The sequence below is a fragment of the Haliotis rubra genome, unplaced genomic scaffold, assembly GCF_003918875.1.
Source record: "Haliotis rubra isolate DU_JTF1 unplaced genomic scaffold, ASM391887v1 Scf282, whole genome shotgun sequence".
Lineage (NCBI taxonomy): Eukaryota > Metazoa > Mollusca > Gastropoda > Lepetellida > Haliotidae > Haliotis > Haliotis rubra.
Genome location: NW_025766914.1, coordinates 276,783 through 296,228, shown reverse-complemented (window position 1 = coordinate 296,228; position 19,446 = coordinate 276,783). Strand labels below are relative to the sequence as shown.

Here is a 19,446-nt window from a genome sequence, read left to right as displayed (position 1 = left end):
CAGACTGAACACTTTTGATTGAGGATATTTTGAGGGTGGGCAGACAAGGGCTTTTACTTTAACGGACCAGTTACCTTTACATGTGGCATTTTGTAACATTTCAATGTGATATATAGGTAGATATCATACTAATCTATGGAGTTAAGCACGATTAAAGATACACCTTTGAGGTGTTAGGTGCTTTTGACGACCCGAGCCTAGGTGGACCGAACGCTTGTGACACAGTGTGTTTGTTGAGAATATATAGAAAAGAAGGCTTCACTTCGAGCAACGTGTTTGCTTGAAATACTACGCTTTGCGACTCTAGAAAGAAGTATTTAGGTAGATATAATACCATTTTGCCTTTCGAGTGTACTAGCAAATTTAAGCATATGCATACGCGCTGGCTATCGGATTTGGGCTGGTGTTGTTTACGGTTTAGAATACAATGAAAACACATAAGAATTTGTGTGTGTGTATCTGTATACTTTCTTTGATCCTTTATAACATATTACAAGAGGTTGTGATTTAATATATTTCTTTTAACATATATAATCATGTCATAATTTCCCATATAATATGGGGAGCTAATTATTTCGAAGCCATTGAAAATGTCCATGCATCCTATTTTAAAAGATTTCTTACAGTACGTAAATTTGCTTCCAATAAAGCCATACTTGGCGAAACAGGACGCTATAACATGCATGTTGAGAGTCAAATGAGAGTTATTAGATACTGGATTAAACTTATAAGAATGCCTGATTATCGCTACCCCCATCAAAGCTATCAAATATTGTTATCACTGGATAAATGTGGAAAGTATTCATGGGCTTCAGATGTGAGAAATATGTTATTTTCAAGCGGGTTTTCTTATGTTTGGTTTAAGCAAGATGTTGGTGATATAAAAATGTTTTTGTCAACATTTAAACAACGAATAAAAGATATATATATATTCAGAATTGGTACGCATCAGTCAATTCATCCAGTTTTCTTAGTCATTATTCACAATGTAAATCGATGTTCGGACCTGCAAAATATATCAGTGTTCTTAATGATAAGTCCCTTGTAAGATTTTTGTTTGTAAATTTAGAATCTCTCTGCATGCCTTAAAAATACAACGTTTTAGAAAAGATAATAATACATTGGAAGATTGATCATGTTCCTATTGTTCTTCCGGTAAAACTGAAGACGAACGTCACTTATTATTAGTCTGTAAGACTTTCTCTGCCTGCCGAAAGAAGTATTTAAAATGCACTAATAATGCCCCACAAACGATATATAATGTACTTAATTCTAATAATGCTGATATTATTAAATCTGTTGCCATTTTCATAAAACATTTGATGTCCATCCGTAAATCACATGTAAAACCATAATTTCATGTCACGTGACCAATGTCTTGGCCACTGGGCCTTAACTACTGAATAAAACCTGTGTGACTGTCTGTCTGTCTGTCATTGTCCAGGTACTCCATCAATGTCGGGTGGTTATTTGCAAGCCTGAACTTCAAGGTATCTAGTCGTTCCTCCAAATCTCTGTACTTCTTTTTGGGGACAGTCTTTGGCCGGCATTGTACTGAAGCATCTTTGCCTCGTTCAGTCCTTGTTCATCTGTCAAGAACTTGGCCATCTCGAATAGGTTGGGATGTTGTTTTCCCACAACCTTCTTGAGACGGCCATGCCAATTGCAACCCCGGAGGTTGTTGTTTGTGCAGGGGCCGTCAGTATTTTTGGTACAGTCGAAAAGATTCACTTTGACTTCGCTGTGTACAGGTCCGTGGTTGTGGTCTCCAGGTATTTGGGAAATTATGTCGTTCACTGTTAAGACTGATATGCAGTCGTTCTGAATGCATCTCCACGAGATCCATTTTCCCCTTTTCTTCTTGTTCACAATAAACATATAACCATTTACATATATGTATGTTCCACCACGAGAAGTATGAAGAAACCAATTGTGCATTTTCCATAACTGAAGTTGTGGAAATGATGATGAAAACTGTCAGTTCCAACATTCTTATAGCTTGCAAGTTTATGTAAGAAATTGAATAACTCACTACTAATGAACTGAGTGAACTAAACTCACTCACTAAACCCGCTGGTTCACATGTCAACCCGCTGGTACAAAAGTCATATTTCGTTTCCTGAGTGGAGACATTTTACATTTTGTAGAAAACCAGTGTATTGATCCCTTAAAACAACTCCGTTTTCACAACATCAAACATCAAATAAATTTGACAGAATTTTTTACTTAAGGTGTTCTGGCACTAACCCCTCGGTTGGTTTACTTAAATAAGTAGTAATGTTGAACATGAAATCAGTGATTAGAGATCAATAGCAGTACAACTGCATCACAAAAGGTTATTCCCCGATTTTCCAATATAACAATTTCTAAACACGACGTCGCGACGTCGGCCTCGACGTCGTGGGTAACGTCGCCATCGACGTCGTGGACGACGTCGATTTTGTATTTTTCTCGTAGATCATTCTTGTGTATTTCTGCACGACGTCGTACACGACGTCGTTGTCGATGTAGTCTTTTTATGCGACGACGTAGTTCTTTTTTTACGCGCCACGCGATGGCAATTATAGTACACCATAAAAATCACTCTTCACTAATTATCAATGAAAAATGTACATCTCTGAACATGGTACTGCCATTGGACTTGTAGTGCAGCGATGTTATAGCATTGTGACGTCATCAAGTACATGACGTCATAGCATTGTCAGGGCATTGTACAAAATCTACTGTCAAAACGATATCTCCTAGGACCCATTGATCTCACACAAGCGATATCTCCTGTGGAACACAGTTTTGGATGATAAAGTATAAGGGTGGAGTTGACATGTGTGCAGATTGGTGAATCGTTTGACTGCATTTGATATCTTACAGTGGGATTATATTGTCCCCCCTGAGAGTGTATGTAAGACCACGTCTTTCAAAGTATGTTTAATCTCACCACATTTTTAATCATAGTATATATGTTCGTTTAACTTAATGGCTAACTTTGTCTAAAGTGTCAGCAGCTGAGGGGATGGTGTAAATCCAGCTAGGATCATCCTTTGGACACTTGCTTGAACAGGAAATGCTTGTCATCATCAAGGTGTTGAGGAACTTCTTGTGACATCTTGGGACTCTCAGATAATTCAGTGAGAATTTAAATGAGTGACCATGAAAATATTCCAGTTCATACTGTTACAGTATTTGTTCAGGTTTAGCATCTGGGAAATGCAAATAATGTTTGATATGTCATGAGTAATTATGTCTTTGGAATAAAATTGCAGAATAGTTCTAAAACTTGTTTACTGTTATTTAAGTGTGGATAAAGCAAGCACAAACTGAATGGTTTGGAAGATTTCTGCTTTTAGCCATGATATTGATTTGACATTAAATATATAACGATGAATGTATGAGATTACATTTTAAGTGTATATAGCAAAGGTTTCCAAGTGAGAGAGTTGGCTTTTACACTGCTTTTAGCAATATTCCAGCAACATCACACTTTGCACCCATGTGGGGGAATCGAACCCTGGCCTTCAGTGTGACAAGTGTCAACAGTTTAACCACTAGGTTACCCTACTACCCCAATTTCCATGAAAAAACATGCTTACCAATGAAAATTAAACTTAATCAATGGCATAGGCATGTATTTCTTCATGACATAGATTTTTATTGAAAAATGAAATTCTTTGTTTTTATTAGCTGTAAGATTACAACACTGGTTCATAGCACAATAACCAGTACACATTATTCTTTTCCATTATTTGAAAACATATTGGTCTAGCTGTATATTGGAAAATATGGAATGCCAGTTAGTGCAGTTACCAACCTTGGCCTCATTGGCAGAATATTTGGAATATATATGTTACGAAAAATGGGTGAAAAACACTATATTTCATGACAACTAATCATACTTATGCTGCTATCAGCCAGTGTCTGCAGAATCTAGTCATGACATAGTATATGTGCACATTTAGTTTCCCCATGTATTGGTCAGTATATTTTATAATACAGGAAATGTTTTTGAGTGATTACTCCATATTTGAGTTTATTTGGTCTTGCATTTTTGCCATTTGTGACTTGAAGGTGCTGTGTGCTGCTTCATATTTTGCTTACAGCACAGCAGAACCTCACCCCTGCATAACCAAGAACTAAGTAACATGCATGTACTGTAGATCATAGTACATACTAGTAGTTCACAACATCCAAGACATCTAGAACAAAGTGTAATTAATATTGTCCAACAACCAGTTTTTATATATCACCCAACTAAAATAATGTTTACATAATTTGATAAATAATTGTTTCATGATGAATATTCATATGGCTGAAGGTTTTCACATTTTTGTTTTGAATATCTGACAGTAGTAACCGAAATAATTGTAACCATGCCATCAAGGTTTTTTTGTTGAGCTGTTGATTGATTTGTGACACTATGACTTCTTGTGTGAATAAAAACGTCACCATAAATGGGAAAGTTCACATATCTATGTTTTTTTTTATAATGTTACAAGAACTGCTATTTATTCCATATATCATTATCAATATATACTAGCCACATAAAGAAACTGTGCATTGTCAAAATATTATCCCAGTTGATAAGTACGATAACAATGTCAAAGGTACATATAAACTTTAATGGAGGGATCATGAGACCATAACAAGTCGGGAGAATTTCAATTGAAAAGTCAATCACAATGACGTCATGAGTCCACAAGCGGAACTGGGGTCAAACGACCATGTCACAAGCTCAATAACGGGTATGTCCACCATCGGCATTGAGAACAGCAGTGCATCGAAGACGCATAGAGCCTATCAAATGTGCAAGGAAGGCTTGTGGGATGTCACGCCAGATTCTCTCAAGTTCTGTTGCAAGGTCAAGGACGTTATCTGGCGGATGAGGAAGACGGCGTAGACGTCGATCCATCTCGTCCCAAACATGCTCTATCGGGGAGAGATCCGGTGAATTTGCAGGCCAAGGCAGTAAGTCAACGTTTTGGTGTTGCCAGAAATCCATAGCAACCCTTGCCGTATGAGGGCGGGCATTGTCCTGTTGGAATATTAACCCAGGGCCATGACGTTGCAGAAAAGGAATTGCCACAGGTCGAAGAATCTGATCCCTGTAGCCCACACCAGTTAAGTTGCCCTGAACAATCACCAAAGGAGTTCTTTGGCGTGCTGTTATTCCACCCCAAATCATCACGGAACCACCACTAAAGCGATTCCTCTCCAAGACACAGGCCTGTACATAACGTTCTCCCACGCGTCTATAGGCACGTTGACGTCCATCACTATGGGAAATGTTAAACCTGGACTCATCTGTGAAAACAACATTTCTCCACCAAAACAAGGGTCTGCAGACATGATTTCGGCACCACATTCGGCGAGCTTGTCGATGACGTTGTGTCAGGATAGGCCGTATGGCGGGACGTCGTGGTCTGATCCCGTGATGACGTAAACGCTGTCGAACTGTGTTGGGGTGGATACGGCGAAGTCCTGGGATGGTTCGGGCAGTCATCACTGCAGTCTGAAACCTGTGGCGCAGATGGGTCACCCTTATCCATATGTCCTGTCTTGGCGTTGTTACACGTGGACGTCCAGAACGCGGCCGATCGATGACGTCATTTGTGTTCTGGTAGCGTCTCACCAGTGCAGAAATGGTGTTCCGGTCGCAGTGGAAATGTGCAGCCACTTGTCGTTGAGACATTCCCCCACGGACCATCCCAATGGCATCATGACGTTGTGCAGATGTGAGCCTTGGCATTCTATGCGGTTTTTTTCAATAGCCGTTTAATTTTTTGAACGATCGCAAGGGCAGGGATTGAGCTTTCCAAAGTGACAGTATTGTGTGGCATTCATTTGCTCTGTTTCTCTTTCCCGGAAATGCACGTGCAACAACGTATTGCACGTCTACACAAACGTCTACACAGGTTTGATAAATTTAGATTTTAAATTTTTGTATGCACAGTTTCTTTATGTGCCTAGTATATTTACAGCATGGCAAAGAAACAATTTGACACATGCACATCCCTGTCATCTATCCAAAGTGAAATTTATAATGCATTTTCTTTCACACACGTATTGCACGTCTCAAGGACGAACCCACTGTGGTCACGGAACTTGGCACGTGCATGCATGTTGGATACATGTCACTAATCTCTGAGTTTAAATCCTTATGTGTCTACACAGGTTTGATAAATTTAGATTTTAAATTTTTGTATGCACAGTTTCTTTATGTGCCTAGTATATATATTTACAGCATGGCAAAGAAACAATTTGACACATGCACATCCCTGTCATCTATCCAAAGTGAAATTTATAATGCATTTTCTTTCACACTTGCAAAGCAACAAACAATTTTCTGTATCTTTGTGTCATTCTGTCACCTGAACTTGCATAGTCATCCCTTAGACTTGGAAGAGAGTAAAAGTATATGTTAAGCCTACCAACTAGTTTCCAAAGTATTTATATTAGTACCCCAAGTATTTATACACATGCATTTTACATTGCATAAAGCCAATTGTCTCCATTGATTATATCTATTAAATAGTTCCTAACAAATGTAAATATTGATATGCAAAAAATAGTTTTTAATTTGGAATAGTTACTGAAAATATTGCTGCAGCATAACAAATGTATTTTGAAAATCTATAAATTAAACAAACAAAAATATTCTAATTTGGAAATTTTACATACTTTAATTGAAAATGGAAATGACAGAGTCAATGTGGCCAAATATGAACAGAACATCAACTTGATAAAGTTGGTAACACATGGCTGTTTTATGAATAGCAGTATATTAATTAATAGTTTTATTAATTCAATAAATACAGTTTACTCAAATGCATTTTACGTTAACCATGTTATTGATTCCCGAAATATATTTTTTGACAAACACGTTTAGCGATGGAACTGCACTGGTTGTCAAAAATATATTATAGCTAAAGAAAGGTACTCATATGTTTTCGAATTGACTCATGGTTGTCGGTTGTCAGTAAGGAACCGATAATCCTTGAAGGAATAATAAATTTTCGATCTTATCGTCCCCAAATGATCCAACTATTACGACTGTCACCAGCTGTGACAGCCAAGCATGGTGGTACACTTGGTCCGGTCTAGTAAGGTCATATTAGGCGGTCGCGCAATTAGGCACCAGAACTGGTTCTTGGGTATTCGCTTGTCACCAGCCTGGTTCCCTGGGTCTGTTGCGCCTGCGCTACGATCCGCCACAGTGTCGGAGCGTAGCGCAGGCGCAACAGACCCAGGGAACCAGGCTGGGAAATGGAGTTGCTTTTGGGGCAACTCCACATTTCGCGTGGACAGCGCTTCCACCCTGTGAAACTGCTGCAATAAACGACGTGTGCAAATCTGCACGTGCCGTCGGTGAACCGATCGCGAGAATGTTGCGTCGACTGCCTCGATGTAACTCGGATGTTTACCTCATTATATGGCATTTGTTTTACAATGTGTTTTAAAATTTCACTTAACGGTTTATAAATTAGAGAAAACACTTCCCCTCGGTTTTGGTAGAGAATGTAAAACCTTGGTTTTAACCCCGAGGGATTTCCCTCCTCCCAAGGTTTTACATTCTCTACCAAAACCTCGGGGGCGTGTTTTCTCCTTTAACTTAAAATAAATCACGCCGCATTCAGTTTGTAACGAACGAGCCTATAAATTAAACCTTATAAATGTCACGCATTTCATGGTTTAGATGAGCAAAGAGCAATATATAGAGACTTTAAAGAGCTATAGTAAACCAAACATGACATGCTATAAACAATTGTTTCAGGAGAACGACATATACCAAAGCCTTCTCGGAAAACAGTTGCGCTCATTGTTGCGGTTAAGTTTCAAACGAAGCCATTAATTTCGAGGACAGAAGAAAACTAAAACCGAACAACTAGTAACATATCTGGATTTTCTCGACTAAATGCCATATGTGATAAACAGTTGTTTAAAAATAAGCTTTTTTTAACTGCCAATAAGTCCCATACATGTTTCAGGACATCGTTACAAATATTATGAAAATATATTTTTTATTCACACCGTTATATTATCAGGGACACAAACTGAAAGCAATAGAATACTCGTTCGGATGCATTATTCGTTCACTTGTCCTACTTTTATGTTTCTCTATTTGTTCTGGTCCACAACCAGTTACCTTCCGTCTCCCATAACCTCAGAATAAGCGCGATAGATTGTTTAGATCACGGGTCCCTGGTGATATTTTGTAAAACATTCTGTAATACATTTATGAATTTAGGGGTATCATGTATAACCAACCAATTTCTGGTGTCCCCCGTCGTGATATTGCTGGAATATTGCTAAAAGCGGCGTACAACTAAACTCACTCATTGACATTCTGTGGCATAAACATAATTTTCATATTTGCCACATATCAATGTCTCACAGATTGTCACAATAAGTGGAATTCTATCCACAAATAAGATCGTCGTCTTTATCATCTATCATTGCCACATTGACTGCCACATTCCACTGCATTCCATCGAGAAATATAATTGTCACATTTGTTATTTATTGAGAAAATATATGCATGTATTACACGGCATTTCATCCACTTTTTCAGCGACCAGTGTCTCACAGGTTATCAAAACTCACGTCATTTCACTGTCACATATCATGGTCACATATCATTGTCACATTTCTCTCAGTTTGTTACATTTCACGGCATTTCATAATGTGTCATCATTATCTTTGTTGTGGGAGCATCGAGATTTCTCTTGAAAGTATAGTGTCAATCCATTGTATATAATGCCAGTACGAAGGAATCATCCAGTTCTACCCAACTCTATGAACGGATTACTGCACGTTCGTGATGACATCGAATGTTCTAAAGAGAGTTCTGATATATTGAATGACCTTAAGTTTTACGCCGCTTAAAATTAGCAATATCCGATGCTCATGCTGTTGATCACTGGATTGTCTGGTCCAGACTCGATTATTTACAGACAACCGCCATATAGGTGGAATATTGCTGAGTGCGGCGTAAAACTAAACTCACTCACTCATTCTGAAATATTTGGATACATTTTCTGAAAGGTTGGGGTGATGTCACTATATTAAAATGTGTGTCTATGTTTTGTTCTCCAAGTTGGATCGGGCCGTTGCAGCAAGATTAATTTCCCCTTGCACCCGAATAAAATGCTTTTCATCTTATTGATGTGTATCGATACTGAACACAAGCTTTTTTAGATCCTAACAACGATTACTGGAATCAAACTTTTCTGTGAATTGAAAAAAACCGCCCTGTATCGGAGCGAGTGAGCATGGCAACGATTATCCCCCTTTGAACCACCCGCCGATAGAGGGGGCCAAAAAGTTCACTCCATGATTGAAGAGAAAGAATGTAAAGTGACAGATCAATTTACAATCGGGATTTAGAAACCGTCACATCCGATCCATAGAGGTAATATACTTCATTAACGTCCTGTGCAGTTTAAATGTCATAACAGCATGTGCAGTAGATGTGAACTGACCTCAGACATTCGATAACTCCTCGGAGAAAGTTCGTAGGCTGAGCAGGTTTCCCGTCAAAACAATGCTTTCACATGGTGTACGGACTTGACAACTGTCGCGCCTTATTTCCGGGACATTCTACAAGTTTACTGACTTGTCTTTGTGTTTGTTCTAGCAATGAAGTGGACAAGCGCAGCGCTGGCATTTTGTGGAGCGCTTGCTGTACTGTGCCTAGCCGAGGCTTGCAATGAAGCAATTTGTGCAAGCCGGGTCAGCAAGTGCATGCTGATCAAATGTTGCGAGTGCAACATGTCGGATAAAAAGAACTGTACGTGTTGCCGAGACTGTCAGGTTTGTTTGGCTGACCTGTATACAGAGTGCTGTTCATGTGTGGGTAAGTCAAGCTTAATTTGTACACCGTTGTCTAAACGTTTCAGCCAAATTTAGATTTCTGTATAATACTCACAAAGCATGATTTACAAAAAGCTTATACAGGTCAGGGATAACCCCAGTGAGAGGTCATTGCATGGGGTCCTCTACTATCGCGGTAGTAATGTTGTCACTGTCAGGATTATGAACGCCTACTTACAATTGGCATATATTTTATATAAATATTTTCAGTTGACTGATTTTTAATCTGAATTTCTGTCGCAAATAACGTGGCACCTATTCGCAACTCGTTCAATACGATCACTTCAATATAGAAAATTTGGTGGGAACATTTGATTTTTCGACAAATATAGTTATATTGCATAAGCCACTAGCTTGAAAAATGAAATATGCTGCAGACTTGTTGAATGTTACCAGTGCATTATAACTACGGATGAATATATTGACTGCAAATATACAGGAGAGCCTTGAATAACAGTATGATAAACATAGACCACCCTGATTAATTTTAGATTTCACATTGGGCATTTTATTGTTTAAAATATAAGTTCGAATTTAAGTGAAAAATTAAATATATGTTTGAGTAGTGGTTATTATGTATCTCACAATTTTTACATAGTATATTTTCTTACTTTCTGTGACAGTCAATTATCTGTCCAATACACATGTGTTAACCTGTTTGAGTGGCATTTTAGAAGCTGGGTATAACATACAGATGTGGTATAACTCTGCAAAAAGCTGACTGACCAGCAACAGACATGATTGCCCTTGGCACCTTATTTGATTCATTGATGAAAACCTTTTATAGATATTATATTTGAGACAGAAAATATATCTGTACAAACTTTAAATCTTTAAAGTAAAACCCATTTATGTTCAGAGTACAATGCCAATTGGCAAGATTTATTGCTAAGGACCATTTCACTATCAAGTATGGTCTTAGTGTTACAATCACCATGTCATTGTTACACAAGTCAACAGATCGTAATCCATCTCCTATAGCTATTATGCAGATATTGATAAGGTATGGCATGTTAAAAAAGATTGCTTCCAATATTCACCCATGCTTTACAATATTGTCAGTCTCCGGGTTTGTCAGTACATCCTCACGATCCTGTTACAATCTTGCAGTCTTGGTTATGCCGGACACTAATTTGACTGTAGGGTGTACTGATGTTTTTGTAGTAGTTACGCTATCTAGAAACGATAGGTTTGTCCAGATAGACGAGCCGGTGTTGATTGATAGCTGAATATGTCGAGAACGTAGCCCGAGACACAATATTCAGCTGTCAATCAACACAGGCTCGCCCATCGTCTATGTAGACAAACCTCGAGTGATTGGATAGTGCAACTGCTTTGTAAGTTTGTACCATGCCCACATTGCATGTTTTCAAAATCTGCGCGGGATGTTTGAATTTGAAATCATTCTGTGTCACACTGCCGCGAAGTCATGAGTGGTATAGACCTTACATGGTCACAAATAATTGATGAAGTTGACAATAATAGACTGGAATGGGATGAAACTATTGAAGACACATTTTTCGCAAGCTGCTGACGTTATGGAAACTCAATCAGCAGTGTTAGATGGGTTGACTCAATTGTCAGTATTGAACACAGACGAAGGTGCAATGTTTCCTGAACTTTAAAACTATACACTTGACTCAGGTCATAAAAAATTATGATGTAGACACGAGCTCTCGTTTTAGAATGAAGTCAGTACTACAAGGTTTACATTCGATTGAGACTGTTTCATGTGCGTGGGAACAGTAGGTGTGGCTTGCTAACCTGTAGTGAGCCAATCAGATCGACGAGATCAAAGGTTACTTCAAGCCATGGTGTAACTATTAGATAGACCACGGGTAAGATCAAAGGGACCCCCACCAGGGCATGGTGCAATTGTTTTTATTGTCGTGTTTTAGGTTCCTGGGATATCCTTTATCATGTTGAAATAAGTGACTGTGATATCCTCCAAATCTAGTTACATGCTTGAACTTGTTAATACATGATCCGATGTTCAGGCTCGATTATTTACAGATCGCCGCCACATAGCTGGAGTATTTCTGAGTGCTGCATAAAACAAAATTCACTCATTTACTCACTCATGCAAAATTGTTGTAAAGTAAGTACCATGATATGTATTGTACTGTGAAACACTAAAACACATTCATTGTGGTGCAATGTGGAGTTGTCCTTGCATAAAGGGCCACATTGGCTTGTCAACTTGTTTGATGGCCTGTTATAATACCTCAAAGACAAGGAGTTTTGCTGAGAATATAACGACTGGTCTGAAATAAATTATTTTCAGGCCAAAATGATATAGCTGGAATAAACATTTGCAGTACTTATCAACAAACAATAAGAATCATAGCAACACTTTATAAGAAGGCTGCATTATGCTTGACTATGAATGTTTTTGTTTGTCAGGCCTCTGTCCTCCACCAGACCCCAACATGGATCTGTATAAGACCAGCTCCATTGAACGTCTAGGAGACCCCATTCCAGATCTGTTCAATGTCCTCACCGAGATTGCAGACTTCCAGCAGCGTTGGGTGACTTACACGTACCCCCGTCACCAGCCAGAGGAATCATTCTTGAACAATGGCACCAAGGACTTGAAGTACACCTTCACTATAGGTAATGATGGGAGAAGTTGGAACATTTGCCTTCATTTTAATCAAGAAGTCTGTGTATTGGCCAACATATTGTATTGCAATATATTGTGATTCAGGTACCTGTTTTTTTATATGTATTGCAAAATTTTGGGAAGTTAATGGTTCGACTGTGTGTGACACTAATTGTACATGTTGATCCTTATTTCTACATTATAAGTCCCTAAAACATATATGTTAATATCCTGATAACAGCAAGTAGGTTGCATAGTTAGGGATTGTATTTTCTTGTTTTATATAGACATATATAGTAGTACAGTATGCTGTTTTGTCATTGAATAATGAAGGAAACATCTGTTGTGAATGAAAGTCTGTGTAGATTTTAATTTAAACCATAAATATAATCACAAAAACTTCATATATGTTCGACCGCCTCCGTGGTGTAGTGGTAAGAGCGTCCGCCGCCCGGAGAGCGGAAGGTCGCGGGTTCGATCCCCGACCGCGTCATACCAAAAGATGTTAAAATATGTTACTTGTTGGTCCCTGCCTGGCGCTCGGTTTTAATGGGTACAGCAAGGACTGGTCGGCTCGGAGTCAGTATAACGTGTCTGAGTGGGGTATTCATGCTTCACTGAGGCATGGTATCCGAGTGGGCTAGCACTATAAAACCAGCTTAAGTCTGGGCTAGTACAAGCTGCCACACATAGACATACACACACATGCACGTCATCATATGAGCGAAATATTCTCAAGCACGACGTTAAAACCCAATTTCACCTCATATATGTTTTTTTCTCAATTTACCAGTTCTCAGCAAAAAAAGTTACAGTACATACAGTCAAATCCCGATGAGTCGAATGCCAGTGTCTCGAATATTATGCATAACTCGAAGTACCTGTCGGTCCCGACCATTCCCTGTTATAGTTGTCATCATTTGAATACCGGTTACACGAATTCGTCTCATAAATACACACGATGACTCGAGAAGAAAATTTGGTCCCATGAGATTCAAACAACAGCAATCTTGTATACATAAGCCGAAGTCAATGAGAAGTTGATTGGTGTAGCAATCTGATCAAATTAACAAACCAGCGCTGCTCACACCTTTCCGCCTTTGATGGGTGAGTTCAAAAGGCAGATTAGTGATTTTACAGAAATCACTGTCTGTGCTAATCAGACTGGAACTGATAAGGTGCCCCTATTAGTGATAGGGAAATCATTAGATAAACAAATGCTTAGGCGGAGGAATTAGGACTGGATCATCTTTTTTTCTACCCTCATAGACATACCTATGTCTCGAATATATCGATAAGTCGAATTTATTACTTGGTCCCCAGAGATTCGACTCATCGGGATTGGACTGTATATCGTTTAAAAGGCATATTGCGGTGTACCAGTTATACTGCACAGTCTTAAATTTAAGTGTATTTCTTATTTGACAATATTGGAATGTGTCGCCATCACCATTGTTGAGTGTCATTGCATCCTGACTGAGGTGGATGTAGAACAAATTTTAAGGTGTTTGTTTGTTTGGCCAGAATATGTTATTTGCATGATATAGCTGGAATAGTTATGGCGGGGCCGTAACTATGAAACATCCAGTTTGGTGACTTGTTTTGTGATGCAAACATTGTCTGGCCCGCCTCTTGGACATGTGCTGTAATATGACAGTATTCGTGCTTACTCTGGATTCGAGCAGCATGTACACACTCTTTTTAGTGATCCAGAAGATTTGCATGTCAACCCTCACTGATAGGATTGTGGTTTGTCAAGTTGAATCAAAGCCTCAGTGCACTATGCGGGCGTTGTGGAAGCCCATGACCAGTGTCATACTATGTCATATTGCTCAGGTGCAGCTTGTGTGCAGAGTTATGTCCCTTTGTCACTGGACAATTTCAGAAAGTGTTTTTAATGTGGTAACTGAATAACTGAAAGTAAGGCTTCACCAATTGTTGTGGCAAAGCTTTTGGTGTTCTGGTCCTAAACAATCTAGAGTCCCCTGTTATAACCATGACGGCATCTGTTATGGTGAAGATCTTGGTTAGAATTGGTCTTCAGTAACCCATGCTTGTCGTAAGAGGTGAGTAACATGATCGGGTGGTCAGGCTCGCTGACTTGGTTGACCCTTGTCATCATATACCAATTGCATAGATCGATGCTCATGATGCTGATCACTGGATTGTCTGGTCCAGACTTGATTATTTACAGACTGCCGCCTGGGATGTTGCCGAGTGTGGCGTTAAACAATAAATCAACCAACCAATATTGGGATAGACCTGGTTTGACACCTCCAACACCCAGGTTCCGTTCCCTACATGGGTGTAACATTATGGAAAGTCTCTTGTTACTAGTCTTGATATAATATATGCTACAAGGCCACACACTCATCCACTCACATCAATATATTTTATTTGCAGGAGAGGACGAAAAGAAATTTGCATCCAATCCTGAAGAGGATGAGAACAAGAACTGCACTGTGGCATTCTTCTCGCAGTGCATGTCTATACACAAGTGCAAAGCTTCCTGCAAGTCCATGGGTGCCGCCAAGTACCGCTGGTTCCATGAGTATGGATGCTGTCAGTGTGTTGGCGACGTTTGTCTCAACTACGGCCTGCCCGAACCCCACTGTCTCAAGTGTCCTCCTCCAGATGAGATCGCTGAGTCAGAGATCACAGTAGAATATGCGGAATCTGGGGTGAAGGTTGGCATGAATGAAGAGGTCAAGGTTGCAGTGGATGGCCTGTGAGGCTACAGCTTATTACACAAGGTTCATGTGGTGGTGAGAGACATGCTTAGTCAGCATGTTTACGTCCCAGCAATTTGCATTATATGCAGTACCAGTCAGCTTTGAAAGAAGCTGATGCCTCAATTATATAGTGTGTAATGATAACTGGACCAAGCTTGTACCGGCGGGTATAAAGGTGGGCACCTATATGCACACAAGACAAGCCAGCCATACTTGTGATGTAGTATTCATGGTAGGGATTTATTCAGTGCGTTGACTGTTACGCAGATGTGAAATTAGCCACCATGTTTAATGTTTTGTAATATTGATGTTTCACATATATTTTGATGCCATGGAAAATATGAACAAAACTGCTTTATCCATATTTCCTTGAAATTATTATTTCACAGTTACATCGATAGACCCCGGCAGAATTTAGTGCTATGACTTACAGTAAGGGCACAATCTCTACTTGATACAGAATTACTGTTCAATTGTACATTTGTTTTCTGTGAAGTATGTCACAATATGCTTATGCCGTCCTTTCATGTTGTAGCCATGTTGTCATGGTTCATGGTTTCTAGCATCATATACCATAAACAAATGACAATTAGAATGTGGACATTTGCTAATGAATAGTGCTGTTAATAATTTTTAAATATACTCCCTTATGAGTGAGTGTGAAAAATCACCAAGTACAGATTAATGTGGAGCTGAAATAAATAGGGAATACTTTTTGCAACATCCCTGATATTTAAGTAGTTGTAAATGAAATGAATCATGTTTGACCAACTGTCGAATCTTTTAAAGGGATCATTTCTGCACTTGTCTTACGTTAGGATCACATGTATACTTGTGTGATTTCTTATTGACGGGGCGGTGGGGTAGCCTAGTGATTAAAGCGTTCGCTCATCACGTCGAAAACCCGGGTTCGATTCCCCACATGGGTACAATGTGTGAAGCCCATTTGTGGTGTCCCCCGCCGTGATATAGCTGGAATATTGTTAAAAGCTGCGTAAAACTGAACTCACTCACTCACTCTTATTGACATGTTCAAGCTTCTCATCTGAGTCAGTGTAAGTGATGGAAGGGGTCGAGCGGGAGTGGAGTTAAAAGGTGAACAAAGCAACTACTGATAGAATTACACCTGTGTTCACTGAACCTAGTAATGAGGAATTATGGGAGATGCATTCATGGTCCTGATTTCAGAACTTGGCCTCAAAAGTTGTGAGAAGTTAAAAGAAAATCTTTGTTTGATTACTCAACTCAGTCAGTCAGTCATTATAAACAGTGAAATGGTAATTTAGATTATGATGACTTCGCATGCTCAGGTAATGCATCTATTTCATGTAGATCAGACAGTATGGAAAAATAGGTGACAATAGGTACCATAAGAAGTGGGAAATGTTATCCTTCATAATGGTTTATGAATAACTACTACAAGCCAGTGCAATTTGATTATTTAAGTTCTTTGGTTGTGGAAGAAGGAAGTGCAGTTGTATATATATTTTATGCCAGTTTCCATTTAATTGTGTGGTCAGTACATGTGAATGACAGTGTGGTGTATAGATATTATGCTAATTATTGAATCAATTTAAAGTTAATATAGACTGTGGTATTTAGCATTGAATTAGAATATTTGCCATTAAGATCTCAAAACCTTTAAAATAGTCGTGGGTAATGACATTTCTTGGGGAATCATAGTTATGAATACCTCAAATTTTATATATTTTAATTATTTTTATATAATGTACAATTAAATCAAATATTTTTTCCATTGGGGTAAAAGTAATGAATGTAGTGGTTAATAAGTCTATCAAACTCTGCTATAGTTGACCATTAAAATGTGTTCTCTCTGTTTGTCATCAACGTTTGCTACACTGTCATTGACCTGTTGATAAATGCCAGCATTACATAAAAACATTGAATTTTAGGTCCAGTTAGAATGTTTTAGTGGTGCCATATATGCTGCTTGTAAATACACTTTAATAATCAGGGACAGAATGAGATAAGTCGAGGGAAAAACCTTGCCTGAACAGGATGACAACTAACACCAATACAAGACTCATTTATATCCCCTGGGTCCAAAGTACAGGTCAGGCTAGAGGACCCCAAGTTTGAATTCTATTCATAATAACACATATAGATCTCAGTATTTTTAGTTGACTCATTTGTAATCAGCCAATCCATCTAATGTCAATGTAGTTTAGCAGTGAACAGTTTCAGTATATGTACAGAGATTTGATCAAACAATGGTGTCTGACCATCAGGAGAAATCATCAAAGTATTTAATGAGCTGGAAAATCAAAATTTGAATTGTGTTGATATCAAGTGCACTTCATGGGAGAGTTGTCTTGGTTATCAAACCTGCAACTCTCCAATCAAATCCTCAGCATGTTGACTGTTTTACTAACACTTAGCACATGAAGAGGCATTGTCAAATCTTTGGAAACATGCATTTCATCTAGTCTGAAGGCTGGGGGAGGAGAATCCAGTACCTTCTGCATAGGTTTTTTCTTTATGACAGAATTATAGTAAGGGCAGGGTTTGCACAAACTTGAAAAACACATGAAATTTGGACATTTTACTCTAAATTCATTTCAGCCTTGAACAGGCACTTAATGCCAGTGATTTGTCCTAAAATGCCCCATATTTAGCAAAACTTGACAAGTTATGATTTTACAGAAAACCAATAAAAATACCTTGCAATGACAGTAGGTGGTAATCTTATTTGTGAAGCAAACCTTTCTCAGTGCAGCAATGCATGTCAGAGTTATTTCCCTCTGATAGTTGGTCCCACATTTGACCAACTTTGTGTGACTTAACTACTTATGTGGTATGTGTGTTTCTATAGTTCCTTGAAATTGTTGATTGGGCCTTGATAAGACCATATAGGCCTTACATTTGATGGCTGATAAGCTGTACGCACCTTGAAGGGCCATGACATTGTTTTATCTTTCAACTGTAAAAGGAATGATTGATGTGAGACGCTTTGACAGTAAGTAGATACAAGTCATGGGAATGACAAGACCTGTTGATATATGTGTAAAGGGATCTTAGGCCTGTTGCTTAAGGGTAGGTAATATTGTAATAATTCACTGTTAATATCAAGGTTGGATTAACCCTGATGAAAAATGTTAAATATGTGTCCAAAGAGACAGTGTGAACTTACCACCATCACATCTCAAAACGCTGATAATATTAAGTTAAGAACAGCTTTTTGCTACTTTGTTATATATAATGTTATGTCATTTTGAAGGCATTGTATGTGTACTTAAGTATTTACACTCTATATTTTGCCTGTTTATACATCAGCTATATAGATGTGTCTGAAGTGTAGTAGGTTTTGGAAATCTATGCAAGTTTACATGGTCTTTTGGAGACCTTCAGGCATCATGGTCACAGCTGAATGGATTTATGATGTGTTATCAGCACCATCAGTGATCTGGATTAATAAAATATGATTTTAGAATAAAAGTTGTTTTGTTGATGTGTGTGATTTGGCGGTGACAGAGGGAATATTTCACTTGTATGATTGTTTGTTTCTTGTTTACGAGTATTTGTAACACATGTTATGTTTGTGATAGGGGTGGTAGGTAAAGCGTTCGCTTGTCACGCGGAAGAGCCAGGTTTGATTCCCCACATGGGTACAATGTGTGAAGCTCATTTCTGGTGTCCCGTGATATTGCTGGAATATTGCCAAAAGCGGCTAAAACGAATGTGAGTCAGTATATTTGGGATCACACTTTCTTAGTGAAGTACAGATCCAGTAATTTTGTTGGGTTGAGTCCCATCCAGGATTTGAACCCACATCCTCAGAGTCAGGCACCTAATCGCAAGCACACAAAGTCAGCCACTCAGCCACCGGGGCTTTGACCACTTTCTTAATGTTTGTTTCATGTTTGTTTATTGTTACCCCCTGCCGCTCGTTTAGCAGGAAGCGGGGGATATAGTATTAGGCTCCGTCCATCTGCACGTAAGTACGAATTGGAATATCTTAAGAACCGTTGACTGGTCATATTTGGTACCTAGGTTCATCACAGTAAAAGAAAAGTCCCAGTCAGGTTTGGTGACCTTGACCTTCATTTCAAGGTCACACGGGAACTTTAACGTTTTACCCTTGTCAGCGAGATATCTCAAGAGCCGTTAACTGGATTTTCTTCATATTCGACATCAAGCTTCATCGAGGGAAGGCACAGGGCCCAGTCGATTTTTTAGTGACTTCCTTCACTTCATGTTTCAAGTGAGTCACTAATGGGCGACACTTTA

At 38.8% G+C, this 19,446-nt stretch overlaps 2 protein-coding genes across 2 annotated transcripts in view; one reads left to right on the top strand and one right to left on the bottom strand.

Annotated features, from left to right (window-relative positions):
• The window catches only part of LOC124281326 (sodium- and chloride-dependent glycine transporter 1-like), a 182,996-nt gene that overhangs the window by 134,395 nt on the left and 29,155 nt on the right, over positions 1-19,446 (bottom strand). The gene's annotated exons all lie outside the window — the stretch shown is intronic.
• Positions 9,292-15,891, top strand: LOC124281324 (twisted gastrulation protein homolog 1-A-like). The gene is made up of 4 exons (XM_046717354.1): positions 9,292-9,403; positions 9,629-9,847; positions 12,268-12,477; positions 14,870-15,891. Exons 2-4 carry the CDS (start codon positions 9,631-9,633, stop codon positions 15,196-15,198), a joined length of 756 nt encoding a protein of 251 aa, XP_046573310.1. The 5' UTR covers positions 9,292-9,403; positions 9,629-9,630; the 3' UTR covers positions 15,199-15,891.

Coding starts and splice junctions, on each gene's coding strand:
- LOC124281324 (XM_046717354.1), top strand. CDS start 9,631: ATGAAGTGGACAAGCGCAGCGCTGGCATTTTGTGGAGCGCTTGCTGTA. Junction 9,848..12,267: donor AGAGTGCTGTTCATGTGTGG/GTAAGTCAAGCT, acceptor TTTGTTTGTCAG/GCCTCTGTCCTCCACCAGAC. Junction 12,478..14,869: donor GAAGTACACCTTCACTATAG/GTAATGATGGGA, acceptor TTTTATTTGCAG/GAGAGGACGAAAAGAAATTT.